General features: G+C 36.0%; 2 protein-coding genes across 3 annotated transcripts in view; both read left to right on the top strand.

Annotated features, from left to right (window-relative positions):
- The first annotated feature begins 183 nt into the window (after positions 1-183).
- cenpi (centromere protein I) lies at positions 184-20,732 on the top strand. Its single transcript, XM_022683656.2, has 20 exons — positions 184-447; positions 2,241-2,378; positions 3,752-3,870; positions 3,968-4,075; positions 4,617-4,665; positions 4,786-4,832; positions 4,964-5,053; positions 5,874-6,005; positions 6,458-6,583; positions 10,159-10,279; positions 10,449-10,543; positions 12,000-12,117; positions 12,593-12,657; positions 13,456-13,565; positions 15,027-15,162; positions 15,320-15,444; positions 16,181-16,229; positions 17,817-18,035; positions 19,541-19,582; positions 19,714-20,732. Exons 1-20 carry the CDS (start codon positions 291-293, stop codon positions 19,861-19,863), a joined length of 2,196 nt encoding a protein of 731 aa, XP_022539377.1. The 5' UTR covers positions 184-290; the 3' UTR covers positions 19,864-20,732.
- A 2,144-nt stretch (positions 20,733-22,876) lies between these two features.
- Positions 22,877-25,765, top strand: part of drp2 (dystrophin related protein 2) — a 277,743-nt gene continuing 274,854 nt past the window's right edge. For both annotated transcript variants that reach the window (XM_049484130.1, XM_049484131.1), the window contains exon 1: positions 22,877-23,200. The gene's annotated coding sequence lies outside the window, so the exon portion shown is untranslated. The remainder of the gene's footprint in view (positions 23,201-25,765) is intronic.

Raw genomic sequence — 25,765 nt, forward strand, 5'->3', positions numbered from 1 at the left:
AGGAACATAGCACACAAATAGCACATTTCAACAAACAAATGTTGTGCAAATAATGACAAATAAACCCAGAAACCTAAAACAGTGCACTGCGTTATTACTATCAACGCTTGTGTAATTAAGCGGCTTGGCCACACGGTGGCGAGCCGCAGCAAAACCCGATAGGGCGCTAGTGCGCATGTCCAAACGGTCGCGCGGATGATTCGAGTTTGATTTGAATCTGCTGTGGGAGTGGAGCGGCTATGCTAAGCTAAGCTAAGCTACACACAGCGCTGAGTTATGCAGCGCTAGCTATGGATAACTCATCTATTTTGTCCGGGGCGGCTCCGGACACCTCCCGGGACTCCTCCGGTTCTGCTCCCGGTAACAGGAGCTTACGGGTGGCGGAGAATGAGAAGAGGAGAAGCGAGAGAGACCCGGTCCGGTCCGCGCTGAGCTTTCTCTCTCAGGGTAAGTAAGTTAGCTAACCGGGGCTAACTGTTACACACAGGCCCGTCACTATAGCAGACTAGCTAACATTACTAACTATCTAACTAAACATCTACCTATCTATCTATTTAACGAACTAAACTTCCAAATAAACTACTAAATTACTAAATTAAACTAGTTCCTAAATGATTTAAGTACAATGTTATCATTCCAGTACCCAAAACTAACAAAATATCCCATCTTAATGACTAATCAGTTGCTTTCACAACCGTTGTAATGAAATCTTACGTCTATTGATTCTATTGTTTTAACGAATTGTACTCTCACTGCTGAAATAACTAATTTCTCCTTTAATAAACAGTCATCAGTGTGCATACCGGGCTAACAGATCTGTTTAACACACGATTAAAGTGACTCTCCACAGGATTATGCAACACCAGGATACCTTAAACACCTATGCTCGGATATTGTTCATTGATTTCAGCTCCGCCTTTAGTACTATCAACCCTGTCAATATTTTCAATAAACTTATAGACATGGATATTGACATCCTTTGCTACTGGATCCATTTTTTTTTTTTTTCACAAAGAATACACAGAGTTAGGATGGGTAGCCTCTTTCAGCGCTGTGTTGGTTCTTTTCCGTGGTTGGTTATAGTTAAATAACGTTAAGTTATCTTTGTTGCTATTTAGACACTAACAGTAAATACAGATCATGCACTGCATTATTATACCGAGTTTAAGGCTGTTTATTTGCTGTATATCTAAGTAAGAGCATTTTATTTTTTTCACATTAAATTTTTTGACTGACACTGATGACTCCATATGTGATCAGTTTAGTTAAATTCAGACAACAAAGAGAACAGTGTATGAGGATAGCAGCTTATTGTATTGTTGCTTAACTTATAGGTATTCAGCTATGAATACAGTTGAATAAGCAGTGAATACAAAGTAACATTCTAAGCTGTTCTTTCTTAAACAGTGCAGAACAGATCATTACAACCAATAAATCAATACTGGGTCACGCTGATTAATGACAAAGTGTTTAGACTATCTAGTGTAGAGGGTTATGAATTTTCGGTGTATCTTCAGTGATATTTCATGGTATTTTCACGATAACAACTGTCTTGGCGATATGACACAACACTAAATTAGAAAATATATGTATTTCAAGAATACAGTACTGCAGCAAAATGAAAATTAAATTGTATTGTTGCATATGATAAGACGTGGCACATCCCTAACTGAGATATTTAAAAATACAAGAATGTATTGAAGTAAAATAAATGATACTGGACAGATATAATCTTTCTCTAGTAGATATATAATGGAATAATGAGAACAGTGTGAATTTTTCTTTTGCTAAAAACAGCAGGGTGATATGACTCGATATTTCAGGATATAATATTATTCACAATATTCAGAAACGCGTGCGATATAATTGCTTACAATACGATATGTCACACCCCTTATTGGAGGAGATTTAATCATAGCTTGTAGCTTCACAGGTTGTAGTATGAAGACGTATACAGACGTGGTGTTTATATAACCTGCATCACATCATATAAAGAAAAAGAACAGTGCATGAGGGTAGCAGCTTATTGTATTATTGCTTAACTTCTAGGTATTCAGCGATGAATACTGTTATATAAACAGGGAATATCACGTATAAACCGTTCTTTCTTAAGAAGACAAAGCAGAACAGATCATTACAACCAATAAATCAATACTGGGTCATGCTGATTAATGAGTGTTTGGACTATATTGTTTGGGGGTTGTGAATTCTCAGTTGCCTCCTCTGTTTCTCTTCTCTAGTGCAAGACGGCACTATTGTGAAAGGAAATGACCAGCTGGAGAAGAGTCTGGTGGTGGTGGAGACTGTTGCTCTTGGTCGGGGTCTCCCTCCTGAAGCTGTTTCCTTGCTTCTTGACTTGGCCTTAAGTCTCCGTGCAGGTAATGTAAACATCATTGTCATTTGTTTTGTATTTGAACCTGCAACCTGTTTCTAAACTTTTAAAAACATTTAATATATTAGGGGTGAAGTAATTCCTAGAGTAATTCAAGTTCCGTGATTACAAAAAAAAAAATTACTGAACATTTGTTCTGCCTCATTTATTTTATTTAATAGCTGAAAGCACGTTATTTTGCATGGACTATGTTTAGTGTGGCACAACAGGCTTATGAAGGCGCTACGTCATCTCTGATATCTTCAGTTCTGATCTGGGGCATTTCTATTCAGATTTATAACTGATTTGGTCTGAATTCATATGACTTTTACGTGAAGGGTAAAGACCATAAGTACAGCTTGAGTAGATGGGAAAATAGACTGTATAGGTTTTTTGAGGACTTTAGATTAGATTAGATTAGATTAATTAGTTAAGAGATCACAAATATTAGGACTGATATTTCTGTTTAAATAATATTAACAGGCTTGTGTTACAGCCTTACAGTGTTCCTAATGAAATGTCCAAATGCGTTTACAGATTGTGGCTGCGATGTAATAATAATAATAATAATAATAATAATAATAATAATAATAAAAATTAATAAATAAATAAAATCTAACCATGGCCGGAAAACATGTCCCTTTTTCATCGCCATAAATGCTCTGTTATAAGTTCAGCTGCAGCATGAACTCTTCTATAGCTCTTGTGATTCTGGCTGGGATTAAAGTGAAACTTAATGTGAAGCATTGCTCTGTTGTGCGTCACTTATACAGTGCAAAATGTTCAGGCAGATATTAAATATTGGTCACATTAAAAATTATTTGGTGAACAGCCTAAACTTAATATCAGATTTGGGCAATCCTAATTTTATTGTAGTTAACCATTCCATTATATAGCATTAGCATGATTGCAGCAGCGTTTGAACAGGAATCTGGTGGTGTAGTGTATTATAGTGTATATATATTGTTTTGCCTTTTCTTTTTATTGTCTTTTCATTATTGTATTGTTACTTTTTATTGTTTTCATATTTTATAAATTGTATGGCTGCTTATCATTTTAGAATCTTTTTCTCAAAAATCATAATTTGCAGTTTGTTTGTTTTTTTCCCCCTTCGTTTACTTTTCCTGCCCCCCCCTCAATGTAAGATGATGATGGTGCCCAGTCGTGTATTGTGTGCTCTATGTTGGTTCAGATTCTATGAAAATTGTCAAAAACAGTTGCTATGTGTAGTCTATTTATAATCTGCTCCCACATTAAAAGTCCTGTAGTATATCTAAGGCTTTAGAGAGACTGTTTGTATTTTATTTAAAGATTTAAAGATGTGTTATGTGGTGATTGCTGTATTGTCTAAAAAAGGTTTTTTGCCTTTTTGCACCACAGGCAGTGTGAACTGTGGCCGAATTTTGAAGTTTCTAATACCTGCTTCAGTAGTGCCTCAGGAGGCCGTTGTACGAGGAGTCTCATGGCTTTGTGTGGGAAGATTGCCAATGAATTCTCAGGTACCGAGGGATTTAGTATGCATAAGTCATATTTTCTTGAATATGTTTACTAGGCTTTTTCCATAAATTATGTTTATTTCCCAAATTTTTCTTCCAGGTTCTTTTTCTTCGCTGGGTTCTCACTGTTTTTGACCTTATTGACTTCAAAGACCACCTAAGAGCCATTTATGGCTTCATTTTCAGCTTTGTGACTGAAGAAAATCTGGTATGTACAGTTTTGTGTCATTTGTCTTGTACCATTACACACATTACAACCCTTCATGTACGGCAATTTTTATATTTCAATTTGTACCATATATCTGTAAACAGTAAAATGTTTTTTGATATAATGGTGCAGTGGGTCTCAAACTGTGGTACATGTGCCACTGGTGGAATCCAAAACATCCCAGGGTGGTATGCCAGATTACATAAGATAATTTGCTGCATGCACTAATTTAAACTAAGTATTAAATGTATAAAGTTTTCATGTTGTTGTTTTTTTTTTATTTTAGATTTTTGTGTTCATTTTGTAACTCTTTAGACCCTCTGTGTGTAAGCCCATATTTCAGTTCTTCACTTTTACTACAGTTCTATACTTGACGTATGAGAAACTCTATAATTCTTAATAGTTCCTGAATTAGTATTAATACAGTACCTGAATAATTAACCCGAGGTTCAAGGGAATACACTCCAAGTAAAGACCAATAGAAAATTTCTAAAATTAGACAATATACATTAATGTCTTTTTTTATATATATATATTTCAGTGTCCCTTCATCTGCCACCTGTTGTACCTTTTAACAATGAGGGAGCATGGTAAGTGTTTTCATATCATAAATAGACGTAAGTTTTTTTTTTTTTTTTTTGTATTTTTCTGTAATTTTATTTTTGTATTTAATATATGTTCTCGATTTTTTTTTCTTTTACTCCCCACAGTTCAACCATACAGAGTAAGAAAACTGTTGGAAATCCAGGCTAAAATGGTAAATTAACATCTCCTGTAAATTATCTTGTCGCATTTATCCATGGGGCGAATATTCTAAAGTGCCTTTTTCTATATTGATTTGTGCTCTGTATTATTTTGAGTATGTTGTGTGTCTTTGTGCTCTTTCAGGGTAGACAGCCTTACCTGATGCAGCTGCTTGCCCTGTACAAAGTCTTCCGGCCTGAGCTGGTGTCTCTCTCAGTACCATCAAGAATGAGGGTATGACTCTTTAATGTTTAATGTTAAAATCTTGGATACTACATTAATACACACCATTGATTTATGGACTATGTTATGGTTATACAAGCAGCTTCCTATGGTTATGGTTTACCTTAATAATTAAATATCTAGTCCAGGAGGTCTAGACAGGTGATTAGAGTTCATTCCACTTTACAGCACTTTGGTACATTCTGTAGTATTCTGCTTGTGTGACAGTTTTTTACCCAAATAAATTAAATAAACTTCGGTCATACTTTAAATTACATTTGCTAAACTATATATATATTGGAAGGATATATATATTGAAAAAAAAAAATTGCCTGCGTCCCTCTTGCAGTACCTCTGCGTCCCACTGGGAGGCAGCAGCCCACTGCTCTAGGCACCTTATAATTTTTTGTGATTATGGTTTGCTTTTAAAATTATTTTAATAAGATTATTATTATTATTATTATTATTATTATTAATATTATTATTATTACCTTTATTTTTTTTATTGTACAATGTAAAAGTTAGTTTTAGCTTAATTTTAACTTTTCTGTCTGTATTAATCTTATCTTCTTTTAATCTTAATTTCCTGTCAATTAAACAAAGTTTTATAATGTTTATTTTATCTTTGTATATATTTTAACCTGATTAAATGTAGTTATTATTTTCTTTGTCATCTCAATCAATGTCTTTGTAAATGCTCTGCTAAATTGAGTCAAAAAAAGGTTGTTTGATTGAATGATAGATTTAAAATTAGTCCTAATTTAGACTAATGAGTGTAGTATAGTGTGTCATAATGCCTTATATGCCAACTTGGCTTTCTTATTTATTTCAGGCTGGATTCAAGAACTATAATTCCACCTGGAAGGCGACTCTCACTGCTGTACAGCGGAAGAACAGGGGTGATGTGACTGCAGACCTCAGCCTCACTACAGAGTTAAAGGAAAAACCTGCTTCTAGAAAAAGGGTAAGAAATACTCAGTGCGGTGTGATGACACATTTTCATGCCTCTAAACTGGTGTTTTAAAGTGTGTGGAGTTATTTGTGAAGAAAAGCAGTCCGAGATGATAGATATTTAGCAATGTAGGATTGTGCTAAACCATTTAACCAACCAATTAATGATAGATTCAGTGGGGACTGTGCTCAATTGTTCCTAGGTCTGCACTAAATCTGTAATATTAATCAAAACACCATCACAGTCCCATCAATCCACAGTATATTGTGTGCATGTATTCATTGTATGAAAGTACTGAAAGTCTTTTTCACAGATGGTTGAAGACTTTTGTTTGTTTTCTGTATTATGTGTACAGTTTTATTTAAATAAAAATTGGACAATATGTCATTTATTTGACTAAGGGTTCTCAAATTTTTGCACATGACAAATGTGTAATAACTAACATTTTGTGTTACTAACTACAGAAACTGCATCATCTGGAGGTGCCTGCTCTGAGCTCAGCGTTTGACACCAGCGCTGAGAGGAAAGTCTTCCGTCTGCAGGAAATGCGCACCTTTGAAGAGCTATTGCAGAACATCCACAATATAGAGGTAATACTAAACAAGTGCATCAATTTTCACACCTGCAGTGACTTTCAGTTAACAGCTGTGCCCTGTCAAGAGTTTATTTTTTAAAGTAAAGATAGAAATTGGAAAAAAAAAAGAATTCCGCACCCACCGCAAGACCCTTCTCAGATATAATTATACTCTAGTTTTACGCTTTGGCCTCATGGTGGAGCTCTGTTATCACTGTAGTGTAAAGATATCTGCACAACTGTATATTTGACTGTGTTGGAACATTTAGTGTTTTTCTTAAGGGACCTGTTTTAGAGGTCAGACTTTTCTGGGCTTATTTTACTTCTTTTAAATTTACATTGCGGTATTACAGTTTGTATAATCATGTTAAATATATTGTAAAGAGCACATTTACAGCAAGCTGCTAACAAATAGCGTTTATTCAGCAAATCCACTTATGTTTAACCTTTATTAGTAAAATATCTCAATACTGCTGTGGATGGATACACATCATGGTAGATGTTGCCAAGCCAACATGTGCAACAAGGTGATCTGACATGACATTTTTTACTTATGTTGTTGCTGGAGTTTAAGGGAGCAAGTTTAAGGGAGCTTTGCCCAATGCTCTTTTGGTATTTTAATCTCAGTGTCTTTTATGAGGGAGAGTCTCCTGGAATAGTTTTCTCAGCGTCATGAAAGAAGAAGTTTTTGCAGGTGCTGAACAATAGTTGCTTTTTTTTCCTTATAAAATAAAATAAATGGGGCACCGAGTAGTCCAGCGGTCTAAAGCCCTGCTACTATGAGCGGGAGGCGCTCAGAGGGTGGGTAGATGGCGCTCTCTCCCCACATCACTCCTTGGGTGATGTCCACAGCACAGAGCATCTGTGAGCTGATGCATCAGAACCAAGTCGCTGCGCTGTTCTCTGAGCGCGCTGGCTGCTCGGTAATGCTCCATCAGCAGCAGCTCGAAAAGAAGCGGTGGCTGACTTCACGAATCGGAGGAAGCATGTGTTAGTCTTCACCCTCCTGGTGTGTTGGGGCATCACTAGTGATAGTGGGAGTCCTAGTGAGTGGGTTGGGTAATTGGCTGTGTAAATTGGGGAGAAAATGGGGAAAAAAATAGAAATAAAATTATAAAAAAAAAAAAAAAGAATAAATAAAATTAACATAATAGCCTCAAGTAACACAATGGCCAGCTGCAGTCCACACTGTGTCCCCGGAAGCTCCACTATTAGGGATGCACCAAATATACGCCAGCTGAAAATGTGTGTATTTTGGTGTTATGGAAATTAAATCAATAGATTAGACCAAACAGTGATGTTTACATGGAAATTTAAAACAAAAATACATTGAGGCAATCAAATTTTGTGCAATGATTATTAAAGTGGCAATATAAATGATAGTTTCTCCCAAAACATTTATTTCAGTGCTGTTACTGATACATTATCCATTACAAAATGTACCAAAATATATTTTTAATGTGCATTCTTCTGTTAAGAAACATGCAAAACAGGAAAACAATGGGCAATACCAATGTCAGCCGATATTACCAAGATCATGTCCATTTATTGTACGATAAGTTGACAACTTAATTATTATTGTGACAGGCCTAACCTTTGTGCTGAATAAAGATCCAAATCTGCCTTTTCTACAGCAAAGGATAATTAATTTCTTCCTTCCAAAACTCCTGCATCATTAAAACTAGTCGTTTTTCTGATTTAATGATACATTTGCTCCTTAATTATGGAGGGACTCAGCCATGTCCGTTCACAATCTGTCACTGCATATTATTTATTTATGAGCTTAAGTCCCCATATTGAGAAGCAGCTGTCCACATAGGGACAGAAATTATAAAGCTAGAAATAATATCTGAATATTACAGAACATGAATATGCAAAAATTAAAGTTTTTTCTTAACATTGAGTACGTTTTAATGCACCTTATAATCAGGTTATATCGGAACAACAGAGTTGGTCAGTAATCCAATCATCTTATCAATGCATTTACATGAACTAGGGTAATGAGATCCTTGGAAAACTCAGATTTAGGCCTGTTACAGTAATGAAGCTATAAATATATCATGCATTAAATTAACATGACCTCAGTAATTTTTCATAATGGTGATATGGTCTACCAATGCTTCAATAACTGTGACTCTATATACTCAGTGTGGAATGCAGTAGGTCAAGTAAAAGTATATATTTCCCAAACTATAATTAAGTAAAATATGTTGTATTTAAAAGGGTGTTATTGCTATGTTATACTAATATATTATCAATATATCATCCACAAAAATTGTTATTGTGACAGACCTACTCAAAATTTATATGAGTCTGGCAATAAATGGATTTTTGTGTTACAACCGGATAACTTCCAGAACGTGACCAGAACAAAACCCAAATTTTACGCTGCAGTTTTTTAAACAAGTGATGTGCTAATTTTAGGAATTCTGGACAGAGACCAATATTACACACAATAAATACATCTGCAAGTATCAGTTTGAAATATCGGGCAAATCTAGGCATTAGCCCAATGCCAATATAATTCTGATATTATTTGTTAATCCTGACTTTTTACACATTGAGACAAAATCAATTGATCAATACCAGCTGGAAGATAAACATTATTTAACTTCTTTAGTTTCTGCATAGCTCTGAAACTGTTTGGACACAATGTCACGGGTTATATTGATCGCAAGATATATTGCGATTGTTTAACTAAAATTTTAGAAAAACTGTCTTTGTATTAAAAAAAGAATAATAATTTTAAATAAAAGTTCCTTTTTTATGCTGTCAAAGCATTACACTGCTATAGTGAACCTCTGTCACCAATCTTTACATGTTAACAACTAAATATAAATCAGTACAGTATTGCAAATCTAATCATTTTGATACTTTGATTAGGGATGTACCATATCGTATTGTACACAGTAATATTTGCACAAATATTTGAGATGATAAAAAAATGCGGCATAATGTGATATTGTAATATTGTGATATTTTTTTTTTTTTTTACTGTTGTAACTTTTTTTTGTTAGCAGTTTATATATTTAATATATATGCACTAAATATGCTGCACTTTAGTTTTTGGTCTTTAGTATTTAGTGCATGTATATTTGAACTATAAATGTATATATTTATATATGCACACTAAGATATATAAATATATATTAGATATATGCGTTAAGTGTGCTACATTATTAGTTTTGATGTTACATTACTTTTTATTAATTACATTTGTTTTGTTAAACTTATTTTATACAAAATAAGGGTATTGATAAGTTTCTGTTTAGGAAATAGACAAATGTTTATAATTTGTTTTATGATGTTATATTTATGAAAAGTGCAGCTTTAATAATTAATCAGTTGCAGTAGTATATTTTTGAAATAATTAAAAAGAAATTGTTTTGTCATATCGTCAAGAATATCATTATCGCAAAAATATTTTAAAATTATATTTTTCATGATATTTTAGGGCCATATTGCCCACCCATAACTTTAAGATATCTACAAATTCTTACACCAATGGTTGTTGAGAGTACGTACTGCAGTGGAATTGTGTCTGGAGATAGATCCACTCTCTTATGGTTCAGGACATCCCTTTCGTTTCAGCTGCCAGCCCAAATGGGTTCTCTCCTGGGATCTTCTCTGGCTCTCCACTTTCTGGACTGTGTTCAAGACGAGTCTGCCTTCCTGCGCCTCAACTTCTGGCTCGGACACTCGCTGCAGGAGGGTAAATGCGTCCAGACCTTTTGCACTCAGCTTGTTCAGATAATAGATCTTATAACACTCAATAGTTTCATGTTCTCTGCTTCCTTTGTGTCGTGCTCTTGCCAAACTTTTACCCATCATTCCTGAGATGAGTTGGCTGTAGTGATGTGGTTTTCTCGTTTTTGGGGTAGAGTTCCTGCTGTGTTCTGCGGATGGAGGCTCGGACAGCCCGGATGAAGTTGCGAGGTTCCTAAATACTGTGCTCTCTTCACAACAGTTCCTCCAGGTAAGATGACACAGATAGACTTAATGGATGAAGTGATGGGACACAAGTGTTTATAGACCCACCATTATTGACATGTTTTTTATGTATTATAACAATATGGGCATGTTTTTTTGGATATTCAGAAATATATATTAAAGTGTCCATTTTTCTTAATAAATGAAGGTTTAGTACTTATTAAAAGGGTGTAATTGCGTTGTTATGCTATTATAATTATATTATTGGCATAAAATGGCTTAAAATAATGATTATATTGTTTAGCGCATAATTTCTCAGACAGGATATCGTCCAACAATAATGACTATAGCCCCAGGTCTAAAGTAATGTTTGGTTTCTTTTGAAATCAAAGGAATTAAAGAGTTAATCTGGCAATTATTGGAGTAACTGTCTGTGAAGGAATTCTACTAGATTGTGAAGCATTGCGGTGAGGATCTGATTGCATTCAAAAAATCTATTCAAACCAGTCTAGCCTTATGTAAAAAAAAGTATTTGCTCCCTTAACCCAATAGCTTAGTTATGCTACCCTTGATGACAAGAACAACAGCAATCAAGCATTTGCGATAGCTAGATTTACGCCAGATGTCACGGGACATACTCCTTGTAATTAGTTCCACTTTCGTCTTGTCAGTCCACATCCCAAAGTCCTGGGGATTGTCAAGATGTTTGTTAGTAAATGTGAGATGGGTCTTGTTTTTGTGTGGGAACTCATTTGGTCCCATTAAGACCATTTTCATCTTGTCTTTCTTCTTATTAAATCTTGATCACTGATAATAAAGAGGCAAGTGAGTTCTTTAGATACTGTTCTGGGTTCTTTTGTGACCTCCTGGATGAGTTGTCCATGCCCTTTTGGAGTACATTTGGTCAGCCGGCCACTCCTGGGAAGCTTCACCAGAGTTCCATGTTTTCTCCATTTGTGAAAAATAGTGACATGCTGTGGTTCTCTGGAGTCCCAAAGCTTTAAAAAATGACTTAACCTTTTTAATAGATGTCAATAACTTCAAACTAGGGTATAATGTGCTGCTTTTGAAGATATTTTATCCTGCTTTGTGTTGTTAGACACAGATTTTACAGGTCTGGCAGTGATCATGACTAGAGAAATTGAACTCAGCTTCCAAATAATGTAGTTAATCTGAAAAATATAAGTTTGACAAAAAACAAAAGAAATCTGTAAGGGAGCAAATACTTTTTAACACCACTGTATTGGAATATATTGATTCCAAACTCTTGTATTGTACTGCATATCATATGCATAGCATATCAAGTTATTGCCTATACACAGCCATATTGCAAACCCCTCTATAAATGGTGTACTTTCTCTAGTTAATCAGCCTCTTATTATTTTATATTCCAGTGCATCTGTCGCATCTTATTAGCAGAGATGGCTCTGCTCCTTTCACTAATTAATAAAAAGGTTGTGCAGGCTTGTCAGGTGTCTGTGTACTGTGTGTGTGTTTCTCAGGAGGGTTTCTTCAGCACAGAGAGCTTCCTCTACAAGTTCCTGAGTGTGTGGGATGGCTCGCTGCTACGGACCCACATCTTGGATCTGCTCAGTCACATTCCTTTGATGCCCAGCCATTGTGAGAATAACCGCACTGTTCTTTCACTGTTCTTACTCTCCTCTGCTTTTAATATGTGGCTTTTTGCTCTTTACTGCGGGGCATATTCTGTAACTGTGATGGAGGGTTTAGATAATTTCAGCAGTGTTTTATCTTAAACACGTTTTTATGCAGGCTTAATAAGACTAGAGTTTACAGAATCTCTGTAGTATCACCAATAAAAACAAATTTTAGGCTGCTTGACTTTGAGAGATAAGCATTGGCAGAGTATTGCAATATGAGCCCTTTCTTCTGCTGCTGGGGTTTATTATCATTGTGTTTGGCTGGGATAGAACAAAAGCTGGGCTGCTTTCCAAGTGGAGTCCCTTATGAATGTGTGGACTCCTGTAGATCTGTCTAACTTCTTCAAAATACCTGTTTAATACAGTTCTGGTTCACTGTCTGTATGATAAATATTGAGTGGACAACTGAAACTTTTGTCTGTCTTCTGCTGCAGATATCAAGATTCTTGTCTTTGAGCCACTGATGCAACTCTACTTCACCTCAACCGTGTTCTTTAAGGTATGTTCTTCAGTTTCTTAACTATTCATTTTTTTTGTCTTACTACTGTCTATCTATGCTGTCAGGCCTAATGCAAACACTTGTATATATGCCTCCTTCTGATATCAACACTTGTGATGAAGATGGTGTCACAGAGGGTGCAGCATTTTTATTTATTTATTTATTTATTTGTTTTATGGTTCATGGACAATATATTTATAAAAAAATGATTGGGATGAACTGGATTATTGGCATTTTATGACCAATATATGATACTCATAAACTGGTAAATAGCATAATAATGAAGTTACACCCTTTTTAACAAAATATTTTTAAAGAGAATATTTAGGTACCTGTATTGTAATATAAAATATGTTTTAATATCCTGTACATATCAAAAAAATAAAACAAAAATGGAGTGTGATTTATTAAAATATTGTTGGCGATATGACAACATTTAATAAAAATATATATATTTAAAGAATACACTACTGCAACAAAATTAATATTACATTTTATTTGGCGATTTTATTGCATACGATATAATATGGCACACCAAAATGTCATAGTATTAAAAATGCACTGCATATATCCAGAATTGAAGTAAAATAAATGATGCTGGACAGATATATTAGTAGATAGTCTCTAGTAGATATTCAATAGGTAATGAGAACAGTGTGAATTTTCCTTTTGCTACAAACAGCTATGAATATGTTTATATATTGTATGAAAAGGCAGTAATGTAAGTATTGTGACCGTCCTAGTTTTGTCTATAGGATTTGTTAACTGTGTGCTCTGCTTCACTGTTCTCCTTCACAGTGTAGTGTTATCGAGTGTCTCAATAACATGCTGGTGAAGTGGCTGACCTGGCATTCTGTCAACGCTCTGGAGGAAGGTCTGGACATCAGCCTCAACAGCAACGGCACAGTGTGAGCATCCCTTACAGTGCTGTCTTCTCCTGTCTGGCTCAGTCTGATTGTGCTTTCTTTTACAGTGCACTGCTTTAACAATTGCCCCCTTTGTCAAGATTTTAAGAATTAAATGTTATTAGCACTACAATTTCCTGTTTGATGAAGTTTAGACTTCAGGTGCATTCTGTACAAATCAACATTCTGTCAGTTGTTTTCCATTAGCTGCTTTGTGTGCGGAAAGCTGGGGTCACTGCAGGTTCCAAACAGGTTTGGTGATGAGCCAAACTTGAAATCATTAAATGTAAATGAATTGTTCACTGTTATTTAAAACCGCTTTAAGTCTTATACAGTTAGTCGTGACTGGATTTAAAACAATGATTCTTCTTTTAACTATAGAGGGGGGGGGGGGGGGGGGGGGAATATTGATTGTTTTGGTATTGGCTGATCATATTTGGGATTAAAAATTGTACTCCGCTCTGTAAGGTGGCTAACACTCTTAACTAGATATCCCTCTTAAGAGTTCACCAGTGTGGAACTTAGTTAACCACTACCAAAAGTACAGCAGCAGTAGTCGGAAGGCTAAAGTGTATGGAGTTTTAGCGCTGTATTAGTAGTCCTTTTCAATTGTTTCCACAGTGCATTTCAGTGCATGGGGATTCCCAACAAACAAGGAATGGTGAATCGCCAGCAAAGACGCACTGTGTTTTTAATATGAAAGCTGCATGTGAGGTTAAAGAGGGCTGCTTACTATTTGGAAAAAAATAAATGTATATTTAAAAAGATTTTATAATAAATGTAAAGGAAACAATAGCTTGTGCATCACTTTTAATGGTGCTCCTTGTTTACAAATAAAAAACTGAAGTTATGTTAGAATTGCTCATATATTTGAAGAATATCAAGCATGTAGCACCGCTCCACAATCAGAATCGGCCCCAAACATCCTGATCAGTCCATCTCAGCTTATAAGTCTTTTAGTCATGGGAGCGTTTACTTCTGAGGTGATGCTAATTCAGAAAAATACTAAAGTCAGTCAGTGTGGGTCACGGTCAAGGCCTGTCTGAACTTTTCACATCTACAAATTACTGTGTGGAATTGTGTGTAATGAAGTGTGGTTGATGTTTCCCTTGCCTCAGTGTATTGCTGCACACTGCCTGCTGATTCAGTTATTTTTTTTTATTACATTACTGAGGTGCACTGCTGAAGGAGGAATTAAGATCAAGGGCAAAATCGTATTTGACTGCTTCAATTGGCCGTGCATCAGGGAGATCTACTTATTTCTGTTATACTTGTTATAGCTTGTGTGGTCGGTCTGAGGGCTTGCGTAAACTGAATTCAATGTACGACCTGTGTGTGAGAGCTTGAGCGATGTAGATTTATAATTCAATCTGCAGTAAAAGTAACTGTGTTATTTTCCCTTCAATTATTTCAGTTATTTCAAAGGGCGTTGAGAGAACATTTTTGTACTTTCTTTTTTTTCAGTACTATGACCCTGTCTGGCTTCATGGATACAGTCATAGAGCTGGTGCGGTTTGTTGGACGTCTGGCTTCGGAGGGATTACGGCTGGAGAACTGCCATGTTCTGCTCCTCAGCCAAACACTCGCTTTCTATGAGACGGTAGGCCAAGCTGTTGTGGATACTATTTTACTTTTTAATGGATTAAAATGTATATTTTACAGTTGAAATTCTCAGTTGGATTGTGTTTGTTGTTTTATAAATGTGAATGTATTTGTGTGTATATGTGTGTGTGTGTGTGTGTGTGTGTTGTTTCTAGGTGTGCGATATGTTTGTGAGATATGGCTTGCCTCTGGTCATCATGCCCCCGGCTGGCGTGTTTTATCCCGCTCTCCTCGCTACAGACTCGCTCTCTGTGGATCGGCTAGGCTACATAATGTACAGGTAGCCTGCTGTATTAAAAGCTTGCACTGTGAGCTTTAATGTTGGCATTTGTTAGGTGTTTTAAATAATTTATGGCAAATGTTTGTTTTATTTAAATGTGCGAAAGAATGCATTTATGTATGTATTAAATGTTTGTTACTCACAGAATCAGTTGTACATATAGGTTTAAAGCAACTTGTTAGTTTGTCTTAAAAAGAAGCACACTGATTATTCTTTAATGATTAAGTCCACTGAGTTTTGCTGGCTGGTTTTTGGGACCACAGCATTTCGCAGGAGCCACACAGCATAGCTTTAATAATTCTTGAGTCTTACCACACAGTGTTGCTGTCTTTTTGGTAGGACTGAGTATTCAATATTAATCCATTTAGAGCTTTTTCAAATGCACACAACACACAATGGACAATACTTTTTTCGTTTTAATTGTAGCTTAAGTTTTAATTATACAAACAACAGATTTAATTGTGCAAAACACAAAATAAATCAGGCAATCTTAGATTAGGTGGGCTTGTGGTGGTGGTGATGCTAATAGAACAATAGAGATGCTGGGCAAGACTGGTGGTTAATGTTCTTCAGGTCCAGTCTGGAACCAGAAATGGAACAAAGTCCATTGCACTAAACTTTGCAGTAAGCTGTTAGGGCATTTAGGGAAACAAATTAACTAAAAACTGAATGAGTATGTTGAGTTTTGCACAAATGTTTTATGTCCATTGACTCACCTCATTGTTTTCTTTTTCAGATACCGGAAAAATCTGACCTTGGCTAAAAAGCAAGAGCAGCAGAGTGAGGTAATAAAAGGATGTGTTATTAGCACTGCAAAGTTATACCATGAATACCAAGCCCTGGGACTGCGAGGGTTTTGTTTTTGAATAATTCACTAATAATGGGTGAATTAGAAGGACCTTCGAGCTGTGCTGAAAGAGTTTATAATGAATGTATTTTAGGCTGTTGATACAGTCTCTGATATTTTTCCTGCTGATGATAAAAGGAGAAAAAAGCAGCAGCAGATAGTTTCCCAGAGAGGCCTCAGGGCACAGCGAGTACATGCCAGTGAATTAAATGGCACCAGGTCATTTGTGTGTTGCTGAAGAGTGTTTTACATCATCCGTGTTCCTGTGTAGCTTTGATGCAATTTCAATTGTGTCAAGCTAAGAATAGTTTATTATTGCACCCTGTTTCCCGGCAGTCTCTTACAAATGTTAAAGAAACAACATTTCTAGCACTTTTTCTGTCACTATATTATTCAGGTCAAAGTCAGGTCATGCCTACACTCTGTAGGATCTGTAAAATTTCTAAAAAACTGTAGATATCTTTTGTTATGTTGACATGATCGATAATTTCCTTATTCCTGCTCTGTCCTGTCTGTTCTTGGTGCAAAAGTTCAGAATACGGCTTTACGATATAACACTTAGAACTTGTCTGAGAGCTGCATTAAGCCTAGGTAGTAGCTAGATGCTGGTATTCTGAGCTTCATAACTGAAGAGCATACCTATTTAACCCCTTCCAACAGTGCCAGGCTGTTGGCCAGCTGTTAGCATTGTGGCTAAGCCAATCCCACACTGCTGATATCGGCTATTGCATTGCGGCTAACCCAGTCCAGCATCTGGAGAAGACTTATAGCATCACAGCTAATCATAACCAATGTTGCCAGACCCAGCTGTTAGCGTTGCAGCTAACCCAATCCAGCAGTACTGGGACCAGCTGTTGGCGTCATGGCTAACCCAATCCAACGCTGCAGGGGCCAGCTGTTTGCAACACTGTTAACCCATTACAACAGTGATGGGGCCAGCTGTTGGCATTGTGGCTAATCCTACCCTTCACTGCCAGGGCCAGCTGTTGGATTCGATTACCCACAATACTATCAATGCCACGGTCAGCTTTAAGCATCATGGTTAACCCAATCCAACACTGTTGGGGCCAGCTGTTAGCATTTTGGATAACCCAATCCAACACTGCTAAGGTTGGCTTCATAACGCAGATACAGGTTAACCTAAATACTTGATGCACATCAGAACAAAAAACGTATACTAGCTTCTCTAACACGTGCAGTGTCATTAACCTGTCCTTAACCGCTAGTGTGCATTATTGCTTATAAAAACTGTTAGCATCACAGCTAACCGGCTCGGCTAATGCCGCTTCTTTAAATATAATGTTTCTTTTATTATATTTTGCACTTTTCATGGAAATGTGTTTCTAGAAGGAACAAAGATCCTTGTTCTTTTGCAAAACAGGTGCAACATTACAGTACAAAAGCACATTTTCCATATCTTAAGAAATGTATAAATATTTAGGATAGTGTCTGTTTTATTTTGCTATTTTGTGCAATTTAAAGCACATAGATAAGTTTTAATGTATCTGCTCTCTCTCAATTGCAGCAAACATTTCACATAAGCAGGAACACGTACCAAGAGTTTAACCAGCACCTTGTGGCCATGGTGAGCTGCCTGTGGAACTCCAAGTCGTTCTTGCCAGGCACCGGCATCGAGATTGACAAGCAGATGCTCCTCCAGTCCAAAGTGTCAGAGCACTGGAGCCATTTTGACCTTGTTCACCACCCAGCCTTCTTTAAGTACGCCTTTGAGTTTCACCAGAAGGTGAGTGAGAGATAATGAGTTAAGTGAACTTGTTATTACTGCATTGGAATTTGCATCACAGGGGTTCAGGGAGCATGGTTTAACTGTCAGTCGCCTAAATTACAGTGACTTTTAAGTCTTTATCTCTGGAGATATTGAGTCCACAGTATTTAATTCAAGCATCGACTGGGCCTTACTTAATCCAATAGCCCAGTACACTCCTGCTACTGGATACAAAACAAATGAGTAATTCTATCTTTCTACTTTTAAAGAAACCATTCGTCTAAGGTGAAATCTTTGCAAACACGAATGTAGTTCATTGATCTGCATTACGGATGGAAAAAACATTATGGATCCATTTCCTAGACAGAAAAGTAGACTATATTTTTCTTTCAATTGAAAATCTCCAGTTAAAATGCTCTGTAGTCCAAGACAAGGCTCAACGTTTTGCATTACTTTAATCAGACTGCACATTTTGTTAAGACTTCACCATCTTAATGTTTTTACGTGAATTAGTTGGCGCAGTTGGAGTCTGGGAGTATTGAAGAGGGTCTTATAAATAGAATGATAGAAAATCAGTCTGGTCTATAAACAGGTTTTCTTGGGCAACTAATGCTATCTCTATATATTATATCTTCTTTTTTTGGGTTAAATAACAAATATATTAAAATAATCAAATGTAATTTTAGACAATTGCACAGCAATGATATAAATATAAAGTTGATTGCATAATAATGCAGTTTTGCATGTTAAATTAAAATATTTATTCATTAAAATATTTATTCATTAAAATAGGATATAAATATTTTTGAATATCCTAAAAAAAAAACACACTTTTTAATTAAGCTGCCAACATAATGGCTTATTCATGCAAAAGGATATGCCTTGCTATGAAAAATGGTATTTCACCAATATTGAGGTCAGCAAAAATTACTGAGGTCCATATACATGTCCATATATTGTATGATAAGTCATAACCTTTATTTTGTGACTGGCTATTTGTATGTCTATATGTGCCAGTATGCACATGGGATGAAGAGTAATTCAATATCTATCTATATTGCGATATAACTGTTATTGAAACATATTTTCTGATATTTTGCGATATTGTTTACAGCACCTTTCACTGAATGACATTCATTTTAGGACGCATTACATTAATTGGAAAATTTATTTTTCAGACGTTTGTAGGGTGAAATATTAATTATGAGCACTCTTGGCTGTTTTTTGTGGCTTTTTAATCATACATATCGATATCGGAAATTTTTCATATTGTCTAAAATGTTTTAAATATATTGTAGCCTATATTGTACCTATAAGAACAAGGGGATGAATATGATATAGATGTATATTTTATGGAATGTCCGTTAATACAGAATCGCATTTTATTATTCATAGGAGCCGTATGAGAGTTCTCATCATGTTTAATAATACAAGTTCCTTTTTTGGTCCAGCTCCTCCAACCAGCTCTGTTCTACTGAGATTTAAAAGAGAATTGATGAATATTTATGCTTTCTCTTTATCAGTGCTGGCCAGCGAGGAGCAGCGTGGACCTGGCCTCCATAAAGGTAATACAATTTCCGTTTTATTAATAAGAGCACTGATGCCTGTTGAAGTGTTTATCACCTTAATGTCAAAGGATTACAGTCTGCAAGCTCATTCTCATGTGAATACGTAATGCTGCATCTTTTCTCGGCAGGTCGGGAAATACTGGAACTGGTATGTGGAATTCCTGTTCAGCCAGGGCTTCGATGGTCTCAGTGACTTCATCCAGGTGAACACCGGCCACAGCAGCTCCTCCGGCTCAAGTAGCCAAGGTGATGGTCATCAAACCAACCAGGAGAGATGATGAATGGCAGAGGTTGTAATATCTGAAGAGGCTACAAAGAAACTCCATTGGCTGCACTGCACATGTGGCTCCGTGGTTTCAGTGGTCATGTACATATTTTATTATCTCCTCTAAACAGGACTTATAGAGGAAACCACAGTAAATTTGTAAATAGAACTGTATATTACTTTCTGCTTGGATTGTTCTTATTTGTTCATAATGCTCCTTTTTAAACTGTTCCTTAGTTAATTTAATATCCTTTCTTTTTACATAATGTCTTTGCTTTTAAGCACTGCCAATGTTTTGGACCCTGGCAAGTGATGTGTGTTTGATGATTACACAGCGCTACAACTACCCAGAGCTGTATAGACTAATTGACGACTATTTTATCTCATGTTCTTGCAAAATAATTATGGTAATCTTCACTTTCTTAAGATATTTTTTTTTGCCTGTGGAATCTTTTATGCTTACAAAAGTAATACACTAGTACAGAAAAAGTATAAAAGGGCTTATCCAGTTTTTTTTTTTTTATCTGGTTTTCCTTTTAATGTCCCTCAAACAAACACAATGTTTTATCTTAATTTCCAATTAAAATTCAGTGGAAAGAAGTTTGTGTTACCTTATATAGATATAAAAGGTATTTTGTTTGAGAAACATTCATTTGTTCAGTTTACCTAGACTTTAGGTATCTAATCAATACAGATCTACAGCAGTGGTCTTCATTTCTCCTGGAGAACTACTTTCTCTCAACAGGATCCAACCCTAATCCACCATTGCATTGTTATTCACACAGTAATGTGCATTATACGTTGCAGTTTGTTTCATTGGCTTAAGTATAAAATGTACATGTTCTTACCAGACTGTGGCCAAAATAAACAACTGTTCATTTCCTCCTTTTTTTTTTTTATAGAAAACCAAGTCAAAATGTTGACTCCTCATAGCGTGTATATATATATATATATATATAATTGCAGAGCTTTAAAAATGTACATATCCAAAATGCACATTTCTACTTGTCAAAGCTATATTAGAAACCCTAAATTAGCATTTGTACTACTTAGAATTTATTTACAGATATGGGGACCTGTAGGTACAGTGGAGATATCAGGAATGGTCTTTTCTACTAGTGTACAGTAATTACAGACACATGTAACTGGAGCTTTTACAAGTGGAAATTGTATTATGAATTGAAATTACATTAAGGATAAGCAATGGGTGTAATCTCACTACATTTTACATTTAAATGTCTTCTGGGCATTTAAAGAGCATTGAAATAGATACTCCAAGCTTCAGTTTTGTATACAACATAGACCGATTTTAACTGGTTTAAATAGAGCTAAATAGAGTCCCCTTTAAATTAACCTTGATTTGGGAAAAGTCGGAAATTCAACATTAACCGCCTGTAGTAATGCCTGTAGTAATGCCTGTTAGGCAATGTTAAATAAAGGCTGTTTTAAGATTGTTGTGATAGAGAGATAGATAGATAGATACTTTATTGAGCCCCGAGGGGAAATTCTAGACATCCAGCAGCAGACACAAAGTTACAAATCGAATACACAAGGTTACAAAATAAAATATATTAAATATAAAGATAAAGATACATATAAATACAATCAAATAAAAAAAATAGAATGTACAATGTAAAAATGCAGCCTTTAGTGTGTGTGTAATGTAGAATGGAGGTAGTGCAGTTGAACAATAGACAGTGAACACCAGTTGATGTGCATAAAGTGAGGATAACTGATGTCAGCCATACAGAAAGTGCAAATAAACAGTTATATAATGATTTAAATTCAGCAGTGCAAAAGATACGTAAACAGTAGATGGATGAACTAGTGAATGAACCACTATTGCAAAAAAGGGTAGAACTATAAAAATAGTGTTATAGGCATCAGCAAGTCTGAGAGTGTCTCCATAGCTGAGGGTGTGTCCATGGTGTGGCCAGAGTTGCCAGGGTGAAAAAGTGTCACAGAGTCTTTAGTTTGCTGTGCTGAGATGAGTTGAAAAGTCTTATGGCCTGAGGGACAAAAGACTTTCGGAGTCTGTCTGTGGAGCAGGACTGGGACAGCAGTCTGCCGCTGAATGAGCTCCTCTGCCTGGTGATGGTGCTGTGCAGAGGTTGGTGAACATTGTCCATGATGTTCAGCAGCTTGCTGAGAGCTCTCCTCTATCGTGGGGTGTTAGCCACCATTCAAAGAAATCAACCTTAGAAATAGATAATTCATGTGCGTAATTAATCTATATAATATGGGAGTTTTACATTTTGAATTTAATTACTGAAATAAATGATATTGTCTAATGTCCTGTATCTATATACTGCTCTGGGGGAAAAAATAAGAGGCCACTTACAACTTTGATTTTACCGAATTGAAAATCTCTGGAATATAATCAAGAGGAAGATGGATGATCACAAGCCATCAAACCAAGCTGAACTGCTTGATTTTTTTGCAGTAGAAGTGGCATAAAGTTATCCAAAAGCAGTGTGTAAGACTGGTGAAGGAGAACATGCCAAGATGCATTAAAACAGTGATTAAACCCAGGGTTAGTCCACCAAACATTCAAGGTATATTGAATATTATACCACCAAATATTGATTTCTGAACTCTTAAAACTTTATGAATATAAACCTTTTTCTTTGCATTATTTGAGGTCTGAAAGCTCTGCATCTTTTTTGTTATTTCAGCCGTTTCTTATTTTCTGTAAACAAATGCTCTAAATGGCAATATTTGTTGTTTTATTCTATATCCTACAGAAAACATTCTTACCAAATTCCAAATACAATGTTCATTTTACTCAAACATAAACCTATAAATAGCAAAATCAGAGAAACTGATTCAGAAACTGAACTGGTCTATTTTTTTTTTCCAGAGTTATATAAATATATATATATATGTGTATGTGGGTGGGGGTCCGCTCGCGCAGTTTGTGTTTTCGCGCTCTTTTTACCTCAGTGCTTGAGCAGCAGGAGCGCGCGCCCCTCACTGTCCGCTTGCGCTGCTCGCGCTGTTCGCTTTTCGCGCCCTTTTACCTCAGAGCGGAGCGGACCGGCTCGCGCGCTCACGCTCTATCAGCACCGCTCGGCAGCTCGCTCTCGTTTCCTCTCAGGAGCGTTTTAACCTAAACCCGCGGAGCAGCGAAGGCTGGCACTCGGCTGCCCGGCACCTCCTCCAGCGGCGGATGGCAGCGGCAGTGCGTGAGAGGCTCCCCGGAGGGTCTGCGCTTCTCTCCGCCGCTCTCCCCGCTCGCCTCTCCGCCCGGACCGAACGGCGGCTCCTCTGAGCCTCAGTCACTCTCTCAGTTCTGTGGACGGTTTACGGTTTAACGGGCTTTTCTGCGTTTCTCACGTTGGGAGAAAAAGGTAAGACTTTAACGTTCACGCTAAATCACTGACAAGTGTGTCGTTATCCTGGCTAATTAAAGCTAGTTGGGTTAACGTTAATATTCTCGAGTTTTCTGAGGAAACTGAGGAGCTTCATTAGCTTGGTTAGCTCCTGCTGAGAGGGGACTCTCATGATAGCAAAGGACATTGAATAAACGTTAATTTAGATGGCTTAGATATAATTTAATGTTGGTTATGGAAACCTTCACTGAACATTGCTTAATATTCATCAGTTAGTATTGAAATTCTGACATTGAATCAACATTCATTTAAAGGTTTTAAAGGCATGTTGAATAAACGTCAATTCTTCAAACTCTAGTGCATTAAAACAGCAGCGTTGGTTCAACATTGATTCAACGTTATGGCTTTTGTTATATGTTTTGCTTTTATTAAACTTTATTCACATTACATATGTAGTTAGCTATATCTTGGTTGTATTATATTCTTATAAGTTTGTACTGTGTATAATTAACATTGTGAGTGGTCGAATGATATATTTGTAAATATTGTAATGAATGTATATAAACAGCTCTGGGAAAAAAATGGGAGACCACATCAGTTACTCTGATTTAGCTATTTAAAGGTTTATGTTTGAGTAAAATGAACATTGTTGATTTATTCTATAACTACGGACAACATTTTAGAACATTTCCAATTTAGAACATTTATTTGCAGAAAATGAGAAATTGCTAAATATAAAAGAGATGCAGACCTCAAGTAATGCAAAGAACACAAGTTTTAGGAGTTCAGAAATCAATATTTGGTGGAATAACCCTGGTTTTTAATCAGTTTTCATGCATCTTGGCATCATGTTCTCCTCCACCAGTTTTACACACTGTTTTTGGATAACTTTATGCTGCTTTACTCCTGGTGCAAAAAAAAAAAATCAAGCAGTTCAGTTTGGTTTGATGGCTTGTGATCATCCATCTTCCTCTTGATTATAATTCGGAGGTTGGTAAAATCAAAGAAACTCATCGTTTTTAAGTGATCTCTTATTTTTTCATATATTACTGCTACTTTGGATAATTTGTTAGAGACAAGGGTGTCGTTATCTTGTCGTTCACTGGACCATGCTGGCTAATAAACGCTTGTTAGTGTATTCTCGCGTTTTATGAGAAAACTGAGGAGCTTTATTAGCTAGTTAGCGTTACCTAACTAGCTAAGCGTTAGCGTTTTACGTTCATTTAAAGGTTTTGAATGGTTGGAGCTCAATAAATTCATAATGCTTTTAACGCTAGTGAGGGTAATATTCTCGAGTTTTCTGTGGAAATTGAGGAGCTTCGTTGGTTAGCTTATTTAGCTCTTTCTGAAGGGACTGTCTTCCCTGATAAACGTTGATTTTTTAAAAATGTCATTAGCTTATATCTCTTAATGCTGTTAATGGGAAAACAACCTTTAGAGAACATGTATTTAACACTGACTAATATTGATCAGGTAGTGTTGAAAGTTTGACATTAAACTGATGTTTACTTTTGAATGTTTTTAAATGGTTGGAGCTCTGAATCTCCACTTACAAAGTACAAGGTTAAAAATACAATACAACTGAGATTAAGCTAGCTACACATTTGAGCAGAGTTTAATACAACTAAGACATACTGCTAAAGCCTTATAGTTGCCGCAGTGTTGAATCAACGTTGTTTCAGTGCAATACAGTATGTATATATATATATATATATATATATATATATATATATATATATATATATATAGTACACCCCACTGTGAATGGATTTATGGATATATATATATATATATATATATATATATATATATATATATATATATATATATATATATATATATATACATATACTACACCTGCTTCTTTGGGGGATTTGTTAGAGCTAGAGATACACATCTGTGTAGAGATACCAATCCAATTTCATGACTGTGATGGACACTGTGAATGGATTTAAAGGCTTTCTTCATGTCTTTGTGAATTGTGAGCTGTTTAAACTGTGATGGTGTGACTGGGGTCTGGCACTGTCAGCTATAGTGCGACAGGAAGAGGCTAAAGTTATAGAGCTAATTAGCTACTTCAGTCTGCCTTCCTACAGATTTTGCCAGAGCTCGTTGTGCTTTTAGACAAACATATCCTCAGTTCTAGAATGGGCAGGGCTACCTCTGTGGTGATTGCTGTGTTGTGGTTTTTAAATCCAATTGTTTTGTGTTTGAGGATTGTTAACTAGCTATTTTTTCCTGCAAAACTGCAACATTGAGGGACACTAATGGCTGTTTACAAACATCCCACCCTGCAAGAACCTATTTCACAGAGGTATCAACAAACCACCCCAGCCTTTCTTAGTCACTAACATGAAAAAAAAAACTTATTATCACCTAAAATAATCATAATAAACTATTTTATTCATGTTTTTTAGGAAAATATACAACAGTTTTTATCGGCATAGTATAGTTTATCATACCGTTGATCAGAAGAACCTACCAGAAACACTATTTTAACAATTTAACTGCCACAATTTGGATACATAGATAGACCAGCAGCAGGTAACACAAAGTTACAAAAGAAGGATAAAATATAACAAT

The sequence above is a fragment of the Astyanax mexicanus genome, chromosome 10 (assembly GCF_023375975.1).
Source record: "Astyanax mexicanus isolate ESR-SI-001 chromosome 10, AstMex3_surface, whole genome shotgun sequence".
Classification (NCBI taxonomy): domain Eukaryota; kingdom Metazoa; phylum Chordata; class Actinopteri; order Characiformes; family Acestrorhamphidae; genus Astyanax; species Astyanax mexicanus.